An 18,283-nucleotide genomic window follows, 5' to 3' on the forward strand; every position below is an offset into this window, starting at 1 on the left:
TTCAAGTTTTGAAGGTCTCAACGGATGATAATGTAACTGACATGCTAACTAAGGCACTACCTAAAGAAAAATTTAGGTACTGTTGAAAGTTTGTGAACTTGATCTCATGCTGAGGATTCAAGTGGGGATTTCTGTGAAGGGCTAATGAATTAAGGAAAAGCGATTCTAAAGTGTGTTGCACATTACTGCATACAAGGTGGAGAATTGTGAAAGGGGTATCTACATAATATGCAACAAGATAGATGACTAGCATGCAAATATAACATTATGCATATAGAGTTAGTTACACGGTTTTTTGATAATGCCATTGCAGCTAGTTACTTTCTTTCTGCATTTTAAACTTAGGATCTCTCATTCCAGTGTGTGTAATGTATTTGTGTTAGTAAAATCTCAGTTAGAGAGAAGAATAGTGCGAATCAAGAAGAGAGGAAGCTGAGCTAGGTGTTGTAGCTTGAGTGTGATTTTTTTTTTCATTTGATTTGTGTGAGTTGTATATTTTTCTTCTTCGATTAATACACTTCTCCGTTCACCCTCCGTGGATGTAGGATCTTGTGATCCGAACCATGTAAATCTTGTGGGTTTGTGTCATTGTTTCTTAGTTCAATTATTTGCTCGTTGTTTTGGTTGTGTTCTTGTCTATTTCGTCAACACATATATATACTCTCACTCTTATCTTTGATTGATTGTAATGAATGATTTATTTTTTATCGTAATTGTCCAATTATGTAGGTTGATATGTATTTCGAACTTTTTAGAATTTTTAACATTTTAGATTTTTTGGTTGTGATCGAATTTATTCAATTGTTTTTTGATTGAATCGAATTAAATAAAAATTCAATTCAAAATCCTAATAGTGACCCTACTTCCTACTTTAATCTCGAAAGATTTTTTTTTTCCCTTTGAAAAACTTTCTATTCAGTCTAACAAAAACCTTCTAAATCACCAAATATAACACTCTTTGTATGGATAAAAATGTTTTCTTAATTAACCACGATATTATATTCAGATTTTATCCTCGATTCATTCATCTTCCCTAACCTAAACTATAATAAAAGTGGTGTGAATTGAATGACAAATTTGACAATGATCTGGTGTCATAATTGACCCATTTTCAAAGTAGAATATTCGACACCCTTAACTTTAATATCCGTTCGCCACGCTCCTCACCCGCGCGTCCTCTCCACTCCCCCTACCTTTCCTGTTCCATGTCTACTTTCTTCTGCTGCTTTTCCGTCATTGGTTCCCTCTCCAACAAATCCAAAACCACTTTTTAGACAATGAATTTCTCAATACCTACAAATTGATGTGCGTATCGCCTCTCAAGAGCTCACACTTTTAGGACTCGATCCCGTTTCGCCGATTCGTTTCCATTTTGTCGGTGAGTCATCAGTTTTTTCTGTTGTTTAACTGGTCCGACGCCGCTCGAATGTGTCAATTTCACTGTTTCTTGAGGAATTCTGCGCCGCTTCGTATATTCATATGTATTTTTTGGCTTGCTATGATTCGCCCAAGGTGTATATAATCAAGGGTTTTTGTTGCTGGGGAATCCTTAATTTAGGTTTTATGTTGCAATGCGAATCGTTTTTTCCTCTGATGCCCAGTTTGATCACTTATAATATTATGAAGCGCAGTATTCTGTAATTGGACCTGTTTTTTTGAGAGGCTGAAATTGGACCTGTTGATTTAGAGTTTGCGGATTCTCTGCTAGCATGATTACATCACCCATTGATCTATCATTCACTTTTCTTTTCTTTTTTTCAGATTAATTTATGTTTTAGGGGTTTTGAGATTGTTTAAATCAATGCTTCTTATTCTGTTCTTATAGAAATCATAAGTTTGTTTATATTGGATCACACATTAAGTAATTGATTTTAATTTTTTTGATTGGCTGGGTATTTTGCAAGGTTAAGTGAATTTTGATAATGTGTTGTAGTATTGTGGGGATTTATTCCCTCAGATGGGCTGTTTTCATTCTACAACAAGAAAGCAGTTTCCTGGACATGAAGACCCTGTTTTACTTGCTTCCCAAACGGCTTGTAAGTAACTTTCTTTTCCCATTTCTGTAGATTGCATGAACTTTTTTATCTTAATTATTTCTCTTTGTATGCGAGAATGGCTTTGTAGCTAAGGCATGTGATGAGAATCACATTCCTTGGTTACTATCATTTTGGTAACATTTAGTACTTTGATAATGGTTGACCAAAAATTATACGCAATTATTACTTACTAGCCTAGTAAAAATATACCATATGTGTGTAATTATCTTGGAAGCTCAGGTGCTAGGGCAGCCAAGTTCTCTATTTTGCTTATTTGGTTAGTGCCATTAATTATGCAGATAGGAATCTCACCTAAGTGAGTCAGCTATTACTCATTTACTCATTTTTGTTTCTTCCCTTGCTTGCTCTGTTACTGGGTGTTCAAATAGTAGATGATTACATGATTTCTTCTGAAGGAACTCATCTCTCTCTCTCTCTCTCTCTCTCTCTCTCTCTCAGTGTTCGTGTTCCTTTTTCCTCATTATGGTCTGAAAGCTTGAAACTATGGAAACGTGTTCTCTTTTGGATTTCTTTCATCGCTAAATTACTGATGCTTATTTAGTTGCTTGGTAGTTGGTATTGATCTTCACATTTGTTGTGCTTGAAAAACTCATGAGTCCCTCCAGTTCTGTTGGTGCTTTCCTTTTTCTGTAATTAGGAAAATCTCATGTGTCCTTCTTGCTTTGCAGTTAGTGTGAGTGAGGTTGAAGCATTATTTGAGCTGTTTAAGAGCATTAGCAGTTCCGTTATTGATGATGGGCTTATTAGTAAGGTAAGTTGCAACAAAATGTTGACCTCGCCAACTCTGTTCTCTTTATTTGTTTTGTGTCATAATTGTTAAGACGGCACCATTTGTAGTCCTTGGACAGTAATATGATTTCTACTGGTAATACATTAGCAGAATTCAATAACACAAAATCACTACAAATGGAAAGACGATTTAGTCCTCTGGGCTTATGTATCCATCTTTTCTGTTTTATTTCTTATTTGTGAATCAAACTGTAATTTGTAAAGTTTTCACTGTTTTGTTATATAGTACTAAAAAATGTGATCCTTTCTCGGTATGCTGGCATTATGCTTTCTAGATTGTGTTATACTATGTTCCCCTATTCAATGAACTCCTATATAATGCTCTTTTGACAAGTATTCCTTCTTCCTTTCTTACTTTCTTTTCTGTTTGTAATATTATTGCTTATTTATGTCACCATGTGCAATATTTTCCTCTGTAATTTCATGTCTTTGTCAGTCCTTCAAGACATAATACATAATTTATGTGCATATCAGAACTTTTTGTCCTCCCTTGTGCAGATATATACACACTCCGATTCACTTATGTGTATATATGCAGGAAGAACTTCAATTGGCTTTGTTCAAGAATAGGAAAAAGGAGAATCTTTTCTCAAATCGGGTAGGTGATTGAGTCTGGGTATTTTCACGATATTTTGAGCATTCATTAAATTTTTAGATTTTGTAACATATGAATACTTCGGTGCTTGCTCCTATAGGTCCTGGAAGATTCTTTAAAGACTAGTTTTGAGAAAAGCTGATTTTGATGATTCTTAGGTTGGAAATGCCTTGACTTATAAAATTTAGAGGTTCTGTTGATAATGTGGGTTTTTTTAAAATCATTAAAATTCTAAAATTGATAGCGAAGGATGAGGATGGCAATGAGGAATAATGATAAATATGGGATCATCGAAGAAATAAATGATGTTTAAATAATATCTAGTTCGTAAAATTACGGACATACCCTGAAATTGCTGATGAAGGTAGATAAATCTCTAAGTAATACCTTCAGATCTTCTTCCAGCCTTTGTTCTCTAGCACTGCCATCTTAACCAATCTATCTTAATGAAGTGTTAATGGTGTCAGTTAAACTTCTGGAAAAGGCTGATGTAGACAACAAACCCTCTAAAAAACTCTCGCTTCCTTCCTTTACCAAGACTGGAAGAGTTAGCAGATGAACTTTTTTACAGAGTTGCTTTAAGACATCAAACAGACCAGGGCATTTAGACAATGAAGTTTAGGCTTGCGTATGACTTTTGTATAACTAGAGCTAATCTGTTTGTATAGTTATTCAAGTGCCTTTTCCAAATATGAGAAATGATGACGAATATCTGTTGCAGTTTGTTAGTTCTTCTTTTAGGTTTCAGTGTATTACCCATGAATATCTTTTCCTCTTGAATTTCCTGAGATCTATTCTCATGCCTTTCACTAGTAATACATTTGGCCAAGACTATTTAATGGCTCTGATTCCTAGAATATATAGTAACTTCCATATCATTGCATTGAGTGACCTATCTTATAATCTTCTGTACAAGGCCATGTGTAGAAGATGAGTTGATTGGAATTGACCTTCAATCACCCTAGCTACTTGATTAGAATTTCAGTGTTCCTCTACCCTCATTTGTGTTTGAAACTCTTGAGACATAGCATTTAGCACCCTGCTGTCATTGATAATATAAGAACACAGCCTCCTCCCTCACAAGATACATGAGTATGTTGAATACTGCTACCTTTTTAGGAAGCACGCGGACGTCAATCTCCCTATACCGTCCCCATATTAATACCTTTTTAATACAAATACGTTTGTGAGAAATACATATATAATACGTATTTTTTTATAATTATTTTAGAGTTTGTAAATACGTATGTAATATGTGTAGAATACGTATTTGAATTTCAAAAACGTTTTGACCTAATTTTTAAGGAAAAAACAAAATTTCTCAAACAAAATACTTATGCTCAACGTTACCCTAACCGCGCCTCTTTTCTTCTTCTTCTTCTTCTTCTTCTTCTTCTTCTTCTTCTTCTTCTTCTTCTTCTTCTTCTTTTCTTCTAAATTTTTATTCCATTCTTCCCTTTACCCTAACCGCGCCTCCGTCGCCGACGGGTCTGCGTCTCTAACGCTGCTGCCACTCACTGGGTCTGCGTCGCTCTCTTCTGCTTCCTTGCGCCAGTCACTTTGTTACTTCCTCGCTTCTGCACCGCTCGCTTCCTCACATACTTAAGGGGGCAAACCCTAAGTTGTGGCAGTTTGTGGGCTAAGGCTTGAATAAATAGTGCTTAATATAGTTATATTATTATAATTATGGGCTTGATTATTGGCTGGCAAGGTTCTCTTATGTTGATTATTATGGGCTTAATATAGTTATATAGTTATATTATTAATAAAAATATAAACGTATTTTCAGCGTATTCATATCTTGGTTTATGGAAATGGATGTATTTTCATCCCGGTATCATATCGTATTCGTATTTCATATCCGTCCCCGTGCTTCTTAGCTACTTTTACATTTACGACATATGATCTTTTAATATTTTAATGTAAAAGTTGTAAGCAAAAAAAAAAGGCTTGAAAATATTTAACATAGATAAAATATGATGTAAGAAGTCTTTAATATTCAGCTATAGAAAACACAAACTATGAAGTTGACAGATCTTTAGAAAATTTTTATGAAACCCCTAGCTGATGCTACTTTCAATATGCCTTTGAGATGGTATCATCTGTAATATACTTCTCTTTGATGCTTTTCTTACTTTCTTAGTCTTTATGTCCATCTCTTGCAGATTTTTGATCTATTCGATGTGAAGCAAAAAGGTGTAATAGATTTTGGGGATTTTGTTAGATCACTCAATGTTTTCCATCCAAATGCTCCACAAGATGACAAAATCAATTGTACATTAGTTTTCCCTATTTGTTCTTTTTTGTCCTTTTCCAATCAATAACTTGCTACAGACAGAGTAGCTCTAACTTGCTTCTTTTCTTCTTTTTTGGATTGGGCGTTGAAGTTTCGTTTAAGCTATATGATTTGGATGGAACTGGATATATCGAACGCCAAGAGGTAATTTATTTGTAACTATTTCCATCTTTTATACTTCCCACTGTGATCAACTTTGGGGATATTCCTCGTGCTAGAATGGAGTCAAAAGTGATGGATGATTGATAGTCCTGGACTTAAGTTGGATCTTTTTTTTTCTGAATATTATCTTTCCGTTTTGGCTCACAGTGCATGTTGTTGAAAGCTTCTTTCAATTACTAGATCTACATAATTGTTGTGCCTAACTTGAGAAACTCAATTGTCAATTCTGTGCTTAATTTATTTTTCTGAATACCAATAAGAGTTTTTTGAATTCTACATATTTTTTTAGGCACTGCATTATATAGATATAATGGAACATATGTGTGTATTTGGAAAGTGACCATGATCTAAAAGACTAAATAAATTATGTTAGGGATATAGGCGCTTGCTTTCCAAATTAAATATGTTTTTTTGGCCTTAACTTTTGTTATTCGTAACACATATTTTCCATTATATCCATGTAATGTCACTGCATTTTTTCTACCATATGCGAGTATATTTACGTTTTTAATCCTGGATGAAAGTATACTTTCTCACACATATCTGGAGAACAATTTTAGGTGATCGCAGCATTGTTGCATCAACTGTTCTTGCAGCTGGTGGCCTACATAGTTCTCTCTGTTTTGTCTTACTACGAGAGTGGAACTCTTTTTATCTTTTGTTACTCTTTTATTTGTGTAAGGTAAATGTGATCCCTGCACTTCTATTCTTCATTCACCAGAGGAGATTATATGATTTACAGTGGTATCAGTTAAACTTGACCAGATTATTTCCAGTTAATCTTGAAACAAGAGGTGGGGCCATATGTAGGTTACCGTAACTAGAAATTATTCAAACTGGACTCGAACATTTCATGATGGTATTCGACTTTTGGGTAATATCTTAACGGATGGATTAGTAGTTGTTCTTCTTGTTTCTTTAGTACCTTCAGCGGTTCCTATCCTGTCATGTTCCTTGGAATATTAACAAGTGGTATTCAAGCTCTTATTTTTGCAACTTTAGCCATGGCTTATATAGGTGAATCTATGAAGGACCGCCACTGAAATAGTCTTTTTCGCTTAGTGTTAGTGCAAAGAAACAAATGTATGGCTCAAGATGATTTACTTAAAGAACACAAAAATGTAGAAGTCTCTAATTTAGGATTATTAGTTTTCTTTGAGCTGAAGGTTACCCAAGTTGAAGTCACCAGAGCTTCTGTCTTTACTGGCTTTTCTTCAATCAAGAGGTGTTTAAGTAATAGAAATAAGATTCTTCATTTTAACGTGTACCAGAGAAGGGAACAAAGATCAATCAAGCCAGTTGATTGACTATAGCTATAGACTATAGTTATGATTCAATAAGTTTATGCTTGGGATAGATTATATTCTTGTTTTATAATAATTATACTTATGTTGAGGTGGGGAGCACTGAAAAATTAGTGAATAATTGGTTATTACGCTGGGCAAGTCATTTGGTCTGGAGAGTGCTATTTTTTACAATTCATTTTCAAACAATGAGCATCTGATTGCCCTGTAATCCGCCAGCTATTTTCCCATTATACTCTGGATTTTTAATTTATGATTCTTTTCAATCTGTTAAAATTTGTTGCTAAAGTGGTACACTGATAGCTGTTGCTTCTGGATCTTTGATATACTCATACATGGTGCTTTGTGTCATTCTTTATCTTTTTATTTATTAGCATGTGCATCCTGAATTATTTTCCTCTGCAAAATATATTGGACCGTTACTTATTGCCTTGTTTATATTTCTTGATAATTCATTCACTAAAAGGAACAAGAGAACTTTCAATGTTGGGGCTCTGCTTCCTGTATGTTTTGATTGAAAACAGAGTTTATTGATATATTATCTCTTATTGAGTGCACATTGAGGAAAATGGGGTTATTATTGTTAATTTATTCTTCTCTTGAAATCAATCCCAGTTCTTCAAAATATCTATTTTTTGCAGGTTAAACAAATGTTGATTGCACTTCTATGTGAGTCGGAGATGAAGCTGGCTGATGAAACTATTGAGGTGATATTAGATAAAGTAAGTGGAGTAGCACATAATTTACATAAGTTCATTGACGTTCTTATGCTTCCTATGCTGCACTGCACTCATCCCCATGATTTCAATGTTACGTTTGATACTCCCTCCGTCCACGATAAATGTGGTCTTTTTTCCGTTTTAGTCCATCCACAAAAATTGCTGTCTTTCTATTTTTCGACATGACCCCACCCTTTATATTTTAAACCCCATGAATGCTCAATATTTACAAGCCTAACACATGAAATTTGGTGGGCCCTTTCTGCACTCGAAACACATCTAACAATAATTTCTTAAAACCCATGCCTCCCACATTGCATCACTTATCGTGGACGGAGAGACGTGAGTAGTTGATATTAGATGGTTATGAGAAAGGCTGATGTGTGTTTTGTGTCAATACTGATTCTAAGTCATTGTTGACGTGTTTGGCAAATTCAATGCAATGATCTGCTATACTGTAATTTTTGTTACTGTGTTGTGCATATAATTGAGCTGTTTCTAGAATTGATGCCTTCTGAAATGTTCGTTCTTCTTATCAGGTAGCTTTGCTCCTTGTTTAATGGATATTATTTGCTCTCTTTGCAATCTTGTTTTGTCTTTGTTGCTGTTCACTAGGTGTATACGCTTCTGCATATTGTTGGTTGTTCAAATCAAGATCTTTTGTTGTCATGCTTGTTTAATGCAATACTTGACAGACTTTTCTGGAAGCCGACATGGATCGGGATGGAAAAATAGACAAGTCAGAATGGCACAACTTTGTGGCTCGAAACCCTTCATTGATGAGGATCATGACACTCCCATATCTGAGGTAATCTTTTAATGTCGGTCATCTATCCACATTCTCTCAACTAGCTGGACGGACAATTCATCTGATTCATGGTCTGCAGGGATATAACTACGACTTTCCCTAGCTTTGTTTTCAACTCAGAGGTCGATGAAGTTGCCACATAAAATTCGTGCGGCTTTCCCTATTTGTGAACCGTAGTTTAGAGGACGTATTGAGTTCTAATTATAGCAGACATTGACACTTTGAAGCGATATGACTCTTGATGGACTAGAGGGATATTGCTGCCTTGTGATTTTTGATGAGGTTGTGGCTGCATCGAATTTAGCACCTTTCTCCCTCCCTCCGCCTGCGCCCCCCTCAACATTTGTAGAATCGATAGTGTATTAACAGTGTATTTACTAATTGCAGTGCCTTGACCTACCAAGAATGATTCTTGCATCAAGGACCTCACATGTTCCATAGATTTAAATGTTTGCCCTAAAAGAAAAATGTTTGATCTTAGACTAGACCTGAGTGTATTACAAGAGAGGCTGTAGAATGTAGTGGTCTTGTCATTTGTTTTAACTAAAAACAATTTTATTATTGTTCACGAGTGGTTATATAATTATATGAGGAGGTTTTTCATGCTAACGTTTGCACGGTGCAGATCACGCACATACTCTTATAGGATACTTGTAAGTTGTAAATATACAACTTACAAGTATCCTATAAGAGTATGTGCGTATCTGCACCCTACATATGTTTGCACAGGATTTGTGTAATTATGCAATGTTCTTGCACTATTTATTCTATTGTTATTTAACACCTGTCGTTGTGTAATTATACAATGTTTTTGCACTATTTGTTCTATTGTTATTTCACACCTTTCTTACAAATTTAGTTTGAAGTGCACGAGTAAAATTGTACGTAGTTTAAAGTTTGTAATAGTGAGTACTACTTCAAGCCTATTTTCAACTTGTTTGAAGTGAAAACGTATATTTAGGTCTATGTAGGTTCCCTATACTTCTATTTTTTATTTTTTATTTTGGCAAAAACTTGTGTGCGTTCCGACTCATGGTGTGCTCTACAAATTTTGTCAATTTTGCCCCTTATTAATTGAGACACTTCACCTCAAAATGTACTAAATGGGAAATGTCCTAAATTGGAAATGTCCTAAATGGGAAGTGTTTGATTAAATTTGATTATGGATTCACTTGTTTAATCTACGCTTTGAAATGGTATTAGAGATTAAATTTTTATTAAGGAATTATATTATAATCAATTAGTTACGTATTAATCCTAATAGTAGGGTTGGTAATATGGTTTGGTATTGGTTAATTGTACTCGAAAATTGGTCATCTGCACTTGAAATGTAATTCGGTTACTCTGGTTAATTGGGTCGGTTATTCTGGTAACCAAAATACCCAAATTTAAATTTAACATTTAAAAAAAAATAAAAAAATCAATAGCCGGCAACGTCTAAACGTTAATCTAAATTCCCCCTCCCTCTCTATGTCTCTTTCACGATCCACCATGTCAATTCACCGGCTGCGATCATGGAGTCCCAACAATTATGGGACTATTGCGTCTGAAGATTTGTGGATTTGACATGTTTTTTTTTGGCGTTGCAAGGTTAAACCATGACATAAACGTGCTTAATCAGTCTCTCATGTTCAACAACGTTCTACAAGGGCAAGTTCCTTGCATTTTGTTCACAGTAAATGACACACAATATATATAGCGAGTGGGCAACTTTTGTCAAGAGCTTTCAATGTCCTCAAGATCCAAAAAGAAGGAAGTTTAAGGAAATGCAAGAAGTTGCGAGAAAGGATGTCGAACGTGCATTTGAGGTTCTCCAAGCTCGTTGGGCAATGATCAGAGGTTTGAGCCGCCTTTGGTATAAAGAAAACATCACTAACACTATGTATGCTTGCATTGTTTTACATAATATGATAATTGAATATGAAGGAAAAATGGCTAGCCAATGGGTCGACGAACCAAGCACGCCAAACAATAATATTGCAGGAGAAATAAATCATGGTTCAGTGGGAGGATTCAACGAGTACCTCATGAGAGGTACTAGAGTTCATGATAAAAAAAAAAATACATCACCAACTTCGATCCCACTTGATTGAGCACGTGTGGGCATTATTCGACGATGATTAGTGTCCTTATTAAGTTCTATGTGTGTTTTGTTTGGTATTTAAATTATATTGTTGTGTTTTTTTATTTGTATTTTTAATTCTAGTTGTGTGTTGTAATAAATAAAAAAAATTCAATAATATGCGTGTTTCAATTTTAAAATTTTTTAGCATGATTATATTAATTTTAGAATTATATTTATATAATTATATTAAAGTAATCAAAGTAGAATATATATAAAAATGAAAATACATAAATAATAGAGTAGATTTTGAAAAAAACCACTTTGCAATAGTAAAAATAAAAATTATCCATTAACATAAAAAAAATTAAAAATTTGCCACACTTACCATTTTACCCTTCAAATAAAAAACTAAAAAATTATTCCACTGAACTCGAATTCACAACCACGACTATTCTTAGTTATGAATTCTACCTTTAAAATTCGAATTCATAACTAGCACTAATTTTAGTTGTGAATTCAAGTTTTAAAGTTTGAATCCACAACTAAAAATATTGTTGGTTGAGAATTCTAGGGTTGGGAATCGGGTAGGGATCAGGTACCCTACCCAAAAAAATCGGGTACGCGATCCCGAATAAGACCAAAACCCTAATCCTGATCCCGAACCCGAAAAAAAATCGGGTACCCTAATACCCGACTCGGGTACCCGAGTCGGGTATTCGGGTACCCTAAATTACCCGGTCAAAATTGCATCTGTCAAGTCAAACTATGAAAATCGGGTATTTCGGGTATTAGGGTACTCGATTTAGCTTAAGCGGGTATTAGGGTACCCTAATACCCGAAATACCCCTTTTTTATAAAAAAATTCGAAAATGTAGCCCTTATTTTCAGCATTTGCCCTATATAAATTGAAATTAAAAATTAATTTTATAATTTAAAATTCAGCCTTATTTTTAATCGAATATTCCGGTATACCCGATACCCGATATTTTACACCCTAAACTACCCGACCCCGAATTCTTCGGGTATAGGGTACCCGATACCCGATTTTTTCGGGTCGGGTAATCGGGTACCCTATACCCGAACCCTATTTTCCCACCCATAGAGAATTCGAATTTTAAAGTTTGAATTTACAACCAACACTATTTCTAGTTGCGAATCCCAGCTTTAAAACTCGAATTCACGACTAGCACTATTTCCAGTTGTGAATTCAAGCTTTAAAACTTGAATTCACAACCAACACTAGCTATTCAGTTGGAATTCGACTTTTAAAGCTTGATTTCACAACTAGAAATAGAGTTGGTTGTGAATTCAAGCTTTAAAATTCGAAATCACAATCAACACTATTTCTAGTTGTAAATTTAAACTTTAAAACTCAAATTCACGACTAGCATTATTTCTACTTGTGAATTCATACTTTAAAACTTAAATTCACAATAGACACTAGCGATTTAGTTGTGAATTTATCGAATTGGTTGTGAATTCAAGAACATTAACAACTCAAACTTACCTTCATATTCGTAACTTTGATATCTCCATGTCAAAAAACTACAAAAGAGAAAAACAGAAACGCACAAATCTACAAAAGTTTACTCCCATCGTCTCCTTACAAATACTTACATAATTCACTCTCACGCACTAGCACACAGTTGCATCTGAGAGAGAAAGGGGAATCACTTTGGCTCTCCCTACGTATTAGCATTAGGAAATTTCATTATTGAATTTAGGCACGTGAAACATTTGAGCTGAGAGGAGATAGCCGATTGTGTGTGATTGCACGCAATGGGTTGCGATGGCTGGATCGTGGGTGAATGAATGCGTGAGAAAGAAAGAGTGTGACCAATTTTTAATTTTTATGTTAGGGACAAAATTTGTATTTTTACACAAAAAATGGTCAATTTTTAAATTTTTTATATGTATGGACAAGTTTTATTTTCTTGTAACAAAGTGGCCAATTTGATATATTGACTCTAAATAATATATAGGGGTTATTGCCAGAAAATCCATGTAGTTTGTCAATTTTCTGGTTTATAACATGACTTTATAATTTGACCAGAAAATACATCAATTTTCAATTTAATCGCAATTATAACATGACTTTATAGTCTGACAATAAAATACACCAAGTTTCAATTTATTCTCAATTATAACACGACCTTATTTAGATTATTTTTCATCATAGATGTATTAATATTTATTGTATTTATATTAAATTGTTATGTATAAAAAATTGTTAATTGATTGATTATTTTTTGTAAAACTCAAGTTAGATGATTAACTATTTCATAATATATATATATATATATATATATATATATATATATATATGTATTTTTAAGCCATCAATATAATATCTTGATATACTATATATAGACACACACACACACACACACATATATATATATAGACACACAAATGCATATATATATATATATATATATATAAATTTGATTTAAATATTCTATTAATATATTATATATATAATAAGTATTTATTTATTTAAATTATGAAATTATAAAATATTAGGACCAATAAAAAATTTAGGTACATATATAATAGAAACTATGTTAAAAAGTAAATAATATTATATATTATTTACATATAGATGTATATTTATCAAATATATATGTATTTATATATAGTATATTGCGAGATGAAAAGAAAATTATAAATATTTAATGTATTAAACTTTGATATTATTTTACTAAATTAATTACAAGGTCATGTTATAATTGAGAATAAATTGAAACTTGGTGTATTTTCTGATCAGACTATAAAGTCATGTTATAATTGCAATTAAATTGAAAATTAATGTATTTTCTGGCCAAATTATAAGGTCATGTTATAAACCAGAAAATTGACAAAGTATATGTATTTTCTGGCAATAACCCCTAATATATATGTATTGTGGTAAAAAATAGTAATAATGATAGTGGAGTCCATGAATAATTAAAATTGAGTTAGTGCTATAATGAAAAGAATATAAGATGGTTAAAAAATAAGATAGGTAGCACATATATGGCACCACTATGAGGTAACAACATAGTGAATGCCCTAATATATACTTCTTACTTTCAATGGTTTTTGAATAGTGGTGGGACGGTACGGTATACCTTCCTAAATTTGTGATATCTTATACCTTATATTTACATCCGGTATAAAAAAATCTCATACATTTACTTTACCTTTAGCTATGATATACCTTAGTCTGATATACCTTAATTACGGTATGGAAAAATCTCATACATGTACCGTATCTTTGTTTCGATATACCGTACTTTCACGGTATACCAAAGTAACTTGTATACCAAAATTGATCAAATTTGCTACGATATACCGACAACTTATTTTTTAAACCCGTTTACTTAATAAACAACATCTAACAAATATAATAACGTCATAATAATTAAAATATACTATAACAAAGTTAACAAAAAGAATAAACATCATCCACATTTATATAAAAATGGAAAACATATTATTATATATTATTCATTTTATACCGTTTAATTATATTTATAGTCTCATGCTTGTATATTCATATGTCAAACTATATTAATGCTATAAGTTAGATGTAATTTATTTTAGAGTTTATCGACATTTGTTGCGGTCGTTTGTTTGTATAGACAGACACTCTTTTCCCTGCTTAATGTTTTTTCCTCTGGGTTTTCGTTAAGCAGGTTTTAACGAGGGCTAGCCCTTGGGTTTTCTTTAGGTTGTCTCTCTCTCCCCCTCTCGCTTCTATTTCTCTTTTTTTATGCTCTGTATTACGAAAATTTTAGTTAATAATAATAATAATAATAATAATAATTTATTTTAGAATAATAATCTTACTTATACTATACAATATAATTATGTAACTTACATAAGATGAATATTATATTATAATTATGTTATAATATTAATATAAACAATACTATAACTCGATTATATTAAATTGTACTCCCTCCGTCCCAGGCCAATAGGCCCAGTTCATTTCGGCACGGAGATTAAGAAACTCATTTTTTAGTAGGTAAACTAGTACGCTCTCCCGTGCGATGCACGGGTCATGATATATTTAATATTTTTTTAAAAATTATTTAAAACTACCATAATATCATCATTTACACAAATAATATATTTACTCAAAAAATAGTTATTTCATACATTTTTATGTATCTATCATTTCTTAAGTCAATTTTCACATTAAATATTTTCATGCAAATATTAATCAAGCAAGAAAACTTTCATTTCTCAAGTCAATTAAATTACTATAATCTATATGAAAATGTAAAAATCATAACATCTATTTGTTCTTACGGAAATGATATCATCAATATTTTCTTAAATTACAAACATGAATACGAAAATAAAGCAATCCAATCTAGACACATTTCACCACTATTAAGCTAATCTAATAAAAATCAAATTCAATAAAAAATATTTTCAATGTTAGTTATTTGTTGGCAACATTGTAGACTGCTACTTCCACCAAATGATGTTTAAGGAGCTTGAAATACAAGTTTTACGTTATATATGCATGTCTCTCTTGTCCAGCATAAAACTTACAAATTTCTCTTATAGTAGTATCATTATGACTATGATCAATGTTAATTGAACTTTACAAAAATAATCCAATAAATCACATAGTCATGTTGTAGATTTAAGAATTTAATTAGAACAATGCCATAGCTCCATAGAAATATATTAAACATAAAGATCTGAAATGTAAGAAGCCAAAAATATATTAAAAGAGCAATATATTACATTATCTACGGAGGAACAAATTGACGTTAAAAGCACAACAAAAAAATTAAATTATCACAAGTAGTGGGCAAAAATTGATACTCCCTCCGTCCCGCGAGTCTTGACACGTTTGAGTTTGGCACGAGAATTAAGGAGATGTAGATTAGTGTTTTAAGTGTGTAATTAATAAAATATAAAATTGATAAAGTAGGAGAGAAAGGTAATAAAAGTGATAAAGTAGGAGATGGAATATAATAAAGGTGATAAAGTAGGAGAGAAAATGTAATAATTATTACCCAAAAAGGAAACGTGTCAAGACTCGTAGGACGGCCCAAAAAGGAAAACATGTCAAGATTCGTGGGACGGGGGGAGTACATAAAACTTAGACAATGTGCTCTAAAATTGCAAAACTAAGTGCTTCATAAGTTTTATAAAAAGCACCACATTTCTCACCTTGATGTCTGGAGAATGGGTATTAGTGATCAACTTCCACAATTAATTTGTCATGTGTAAGAAATCTTAAAATTTTAAAAAATAAAAAATGAGATTTTTCTTTTGAATCATTTGTGATTGTTTGCAAATTTTGACATAAATTCCAATTAAAACACAAAGAGTTTGAAACAAATATTGATTCAACTATAAGCATACCTGAAAAAACAATGTGGGATCATTAGATCAATATATGTTCATAACACTTTGCATATATACTATAATGCAGATTTCTCTGCAAGGTGCACCACTCCAGCGATAAAAGTTGGAAACTATCATTGTTCCAGTGGCAAATGAGAAGAAATTCTAAAAAATTTCAGCAAACGATCGAAATTTAATTTAGTTAAACTGGTTGTGACGATGTCTTACTGATGCGTAATTCAATAAGCAACAAAAAGTAGAGATCTTGCTTGAGATACATTCGTGATTTAGTAGGATTTTTTTGCAATGTAAATGAGTTGTAATAAAGAGAAATCTATCTTCTTCTTTATTAAAAAGCTCTTAGCTACAGTTTGTAACTAAGTAGAATAAAAAAAGCAATGACCACATCAAAATTCAATATCATAAGCAGCCTCAAAAATCTTAGAAAAATAGAACAAACAACACAAATTGATCCAAAAAGTGGTTTCGACAATATTGGCAGAGCATAAAAGGAACATGAAACTAATCTCGCCCTCTTGCTTAGCAAGTGTTGAAGTAGTGCAATTCATACACATTTCTTTCTTCGTTGGAAGAAATCACGCTAAGCAAATCCTGCACATTATGCTAATATACCTTTTGGAGAAAGTGGAATCGGCGATGATGGTGATCTTGTTCTTGTCGCGGCTGACAGAAACGGAATCACCGAGAGCACCAGCTTTGCCACCGACCTTAATTCTCTCATGCAAAAACTTCTCTAGCGAAGCGATCTCCACGATCTTATCCTCCACCAGCTTCGAGCAATCGATCACGAAGCTAACCCCCTTCGTCTTGCCGCCCTTCCCCGCCGCCGTGCATTTTGCTCGTCTTCATGTAGTTCTTTTTTAATCGAATCAAACGGCAGAGTGCTTTTCACTGTCGACATACCTCTGCACACCATGCACCAACCTAATCACACACAAGAACACATTGATAAATTAGTCCAAAGAAAATATTCCTTCAGAAGCTCGACAGGAAGAAAAATGTGAGATATTACTTGAGAGAAGCCATGACCAACTCCGCAGCCGCAAATTTCACGCCTTTCTAAGAAACCACGACAAGAACCAATTAACTAATGTGGAGAAGAAAACGTCAACAGGGGTGTGAGAAGCAGCGCGGGAGTCTCGATTCAGACAAGTAGGAATTAGCCGAAGATATGTTTTGAATTTCCATCATTGTGTTTGATGTTAGGTTTCTTCAGTTTCTGAATCTGTATAAAATAAGGTACTCGAGCTTGAATGATTCCGGCCTACTTCGCAGCCGCGATTTTCTCGGATAGAAAAAATCGAGAAGAGGATTTCTGCGATTCATTTATCGTGTGGCTCGATTGCTCGTTGATTCTGCCTCTGCGGCTTTTGAGGGATCGTTGCTGCAGCGGCCTGTGAGAGCTTCAACGACATGGTTGGGGAAATTTCCCAAACATATGGTGTTTTTTGGGGGGAAATTGAAGGAATTTCTTATTGTCTTCGGCCGTTTTTGTCGGCGAGGACGAACGCGGCATCGGCAGTGCGGCGAGGAGCGAGATAGAAAGAAGATGCCACGAGAGGAGAAGCGTGGGTTGTCCGCCGACGTGGTGACGTCGGGTCGTGGCTGGCGGTGGTGAGGCAGAGAGGGGGCAAGGGTTCTGTGTGCGTGCGTCATCTGTGTTTGTGTGAATAAATTTTCGGGCATGAGAAGCTGGTTGATCAAAAGAGTTTCAAATACTGAAAATTTTCAGAGAAAGTAGTGGTTGATGAATCGTGGGAGAGAGAATACGAAGAAAATAAAATATACGTGAGATAACACGTTAGAGAGAACGTGGGAAGAATAAAATAGACGTGGGATAGAGAAAATATGGCGGTAAAATATTACCGTTAAACTGCTCTTTTATATAATATATAGATGGTGTGGTCCACCAATAATTAAGATTTTAAATGTTCTCTTATTTTTCCTTAATCATATTTGCTTCATTATCTCATTTTTCATTTAATTTAACTAAATTAAATTTGCATTGCAATTTATTGCACGAATTAATCAAGGGAAAATCTGGAAATTAATTAGAGGAATCAAACACAGAATTCCAGATCTGCAACCAACAGGGCATATTCAATGGAAAAAATT

The 18,283-nt window shown here is 33.5% G+C and overlaps 1 protein-coding gene and 1 long non-coding RNA gene across 6 annotated transcripts; one reads left to right on the top strand and one right to left on the bottom strand.

The window, feature by feature from the left end:
* Positions 1–1,084: 1,084 nt before the first annotated feature.
* LOC130992749 (calcineurin B-like protein 9) lies at positions 1,085–9,333 on the top strand. Of its 5 annotated transcripts, XR_009091381.1 has the most exons (10): positions 1,159–1,378; positions 1,934–2,036; positions 2,726–2,808; positions 3,385–3,444; positions 5,607–5,715; positions 5,829–5,881; positions 7,845–7,925; positions 8,618–8,730; positions 8,810–9,012; positions 9,118–9,333. XR_009091381.1 is itself a non-coding variant. In XM_057917494.1 (9 exons), exons 2-9 carry the CDS (start codon positions 1,958–1,960, stop codon positions 8,871–8,873), a joined length of 642 nt encoding a protein of 213 aa, XP_057773477.1. In that variant the 5' UTR covers positions 1,085–1,378; positions 1,934–1,957; the 3' UTR covers positions 8,874–9,333. The 5 variants fall into 5 exon arrangements, 4 of the variants coding, with proteins under 4 accessions (XP_057773477.1, XP_057773476.1, XP_057773478.1 ...); XM_057917494.1 differs by having other exon boundaries at positions 1,085–1,378; positions 8,810–9,333; XM_057917495.1 differs by having other exon boundaries at positions 1,155–1,378; positions 1,905–2,036; positions 8,810–9,333.
* A 7,213-nt stretch (positions 9,334–16,546) lies between these two features.
* On the bottom strand, positions 16,547–18,047 carry LOC130993741 (uncharacterized). Its single transcript, XR_009091761.1, has 2 exons — positions 17,181–18,047; positions 16,547–17,092 (listed from the first exon to the last, which is right to left on the bottom strand). It is a non-coding gene; the product is annotated as an uncharacterized LOC130993741 (long non-coding RNA).
* Positions 18,048–18,283: the final 236 nt, after the last annotated feature.

This window comes from Salvia miltiorrhiza, chromosome 7 (genome assembly GCF_028751815.1).
Source record: "Salvia miltiorrhiza cultivar Shanhuang (shh) chromosome 7, IMPLAD_Smil_shh, whole genome shotgun sequence".
Classification (NCBI taxonomy): Eukaryota; Viridiplantae; Streptophyta; class Magnoliopsida; order Lamiales; family Lamiaceae; genus Salvia; species Salvia miltiorrhiza.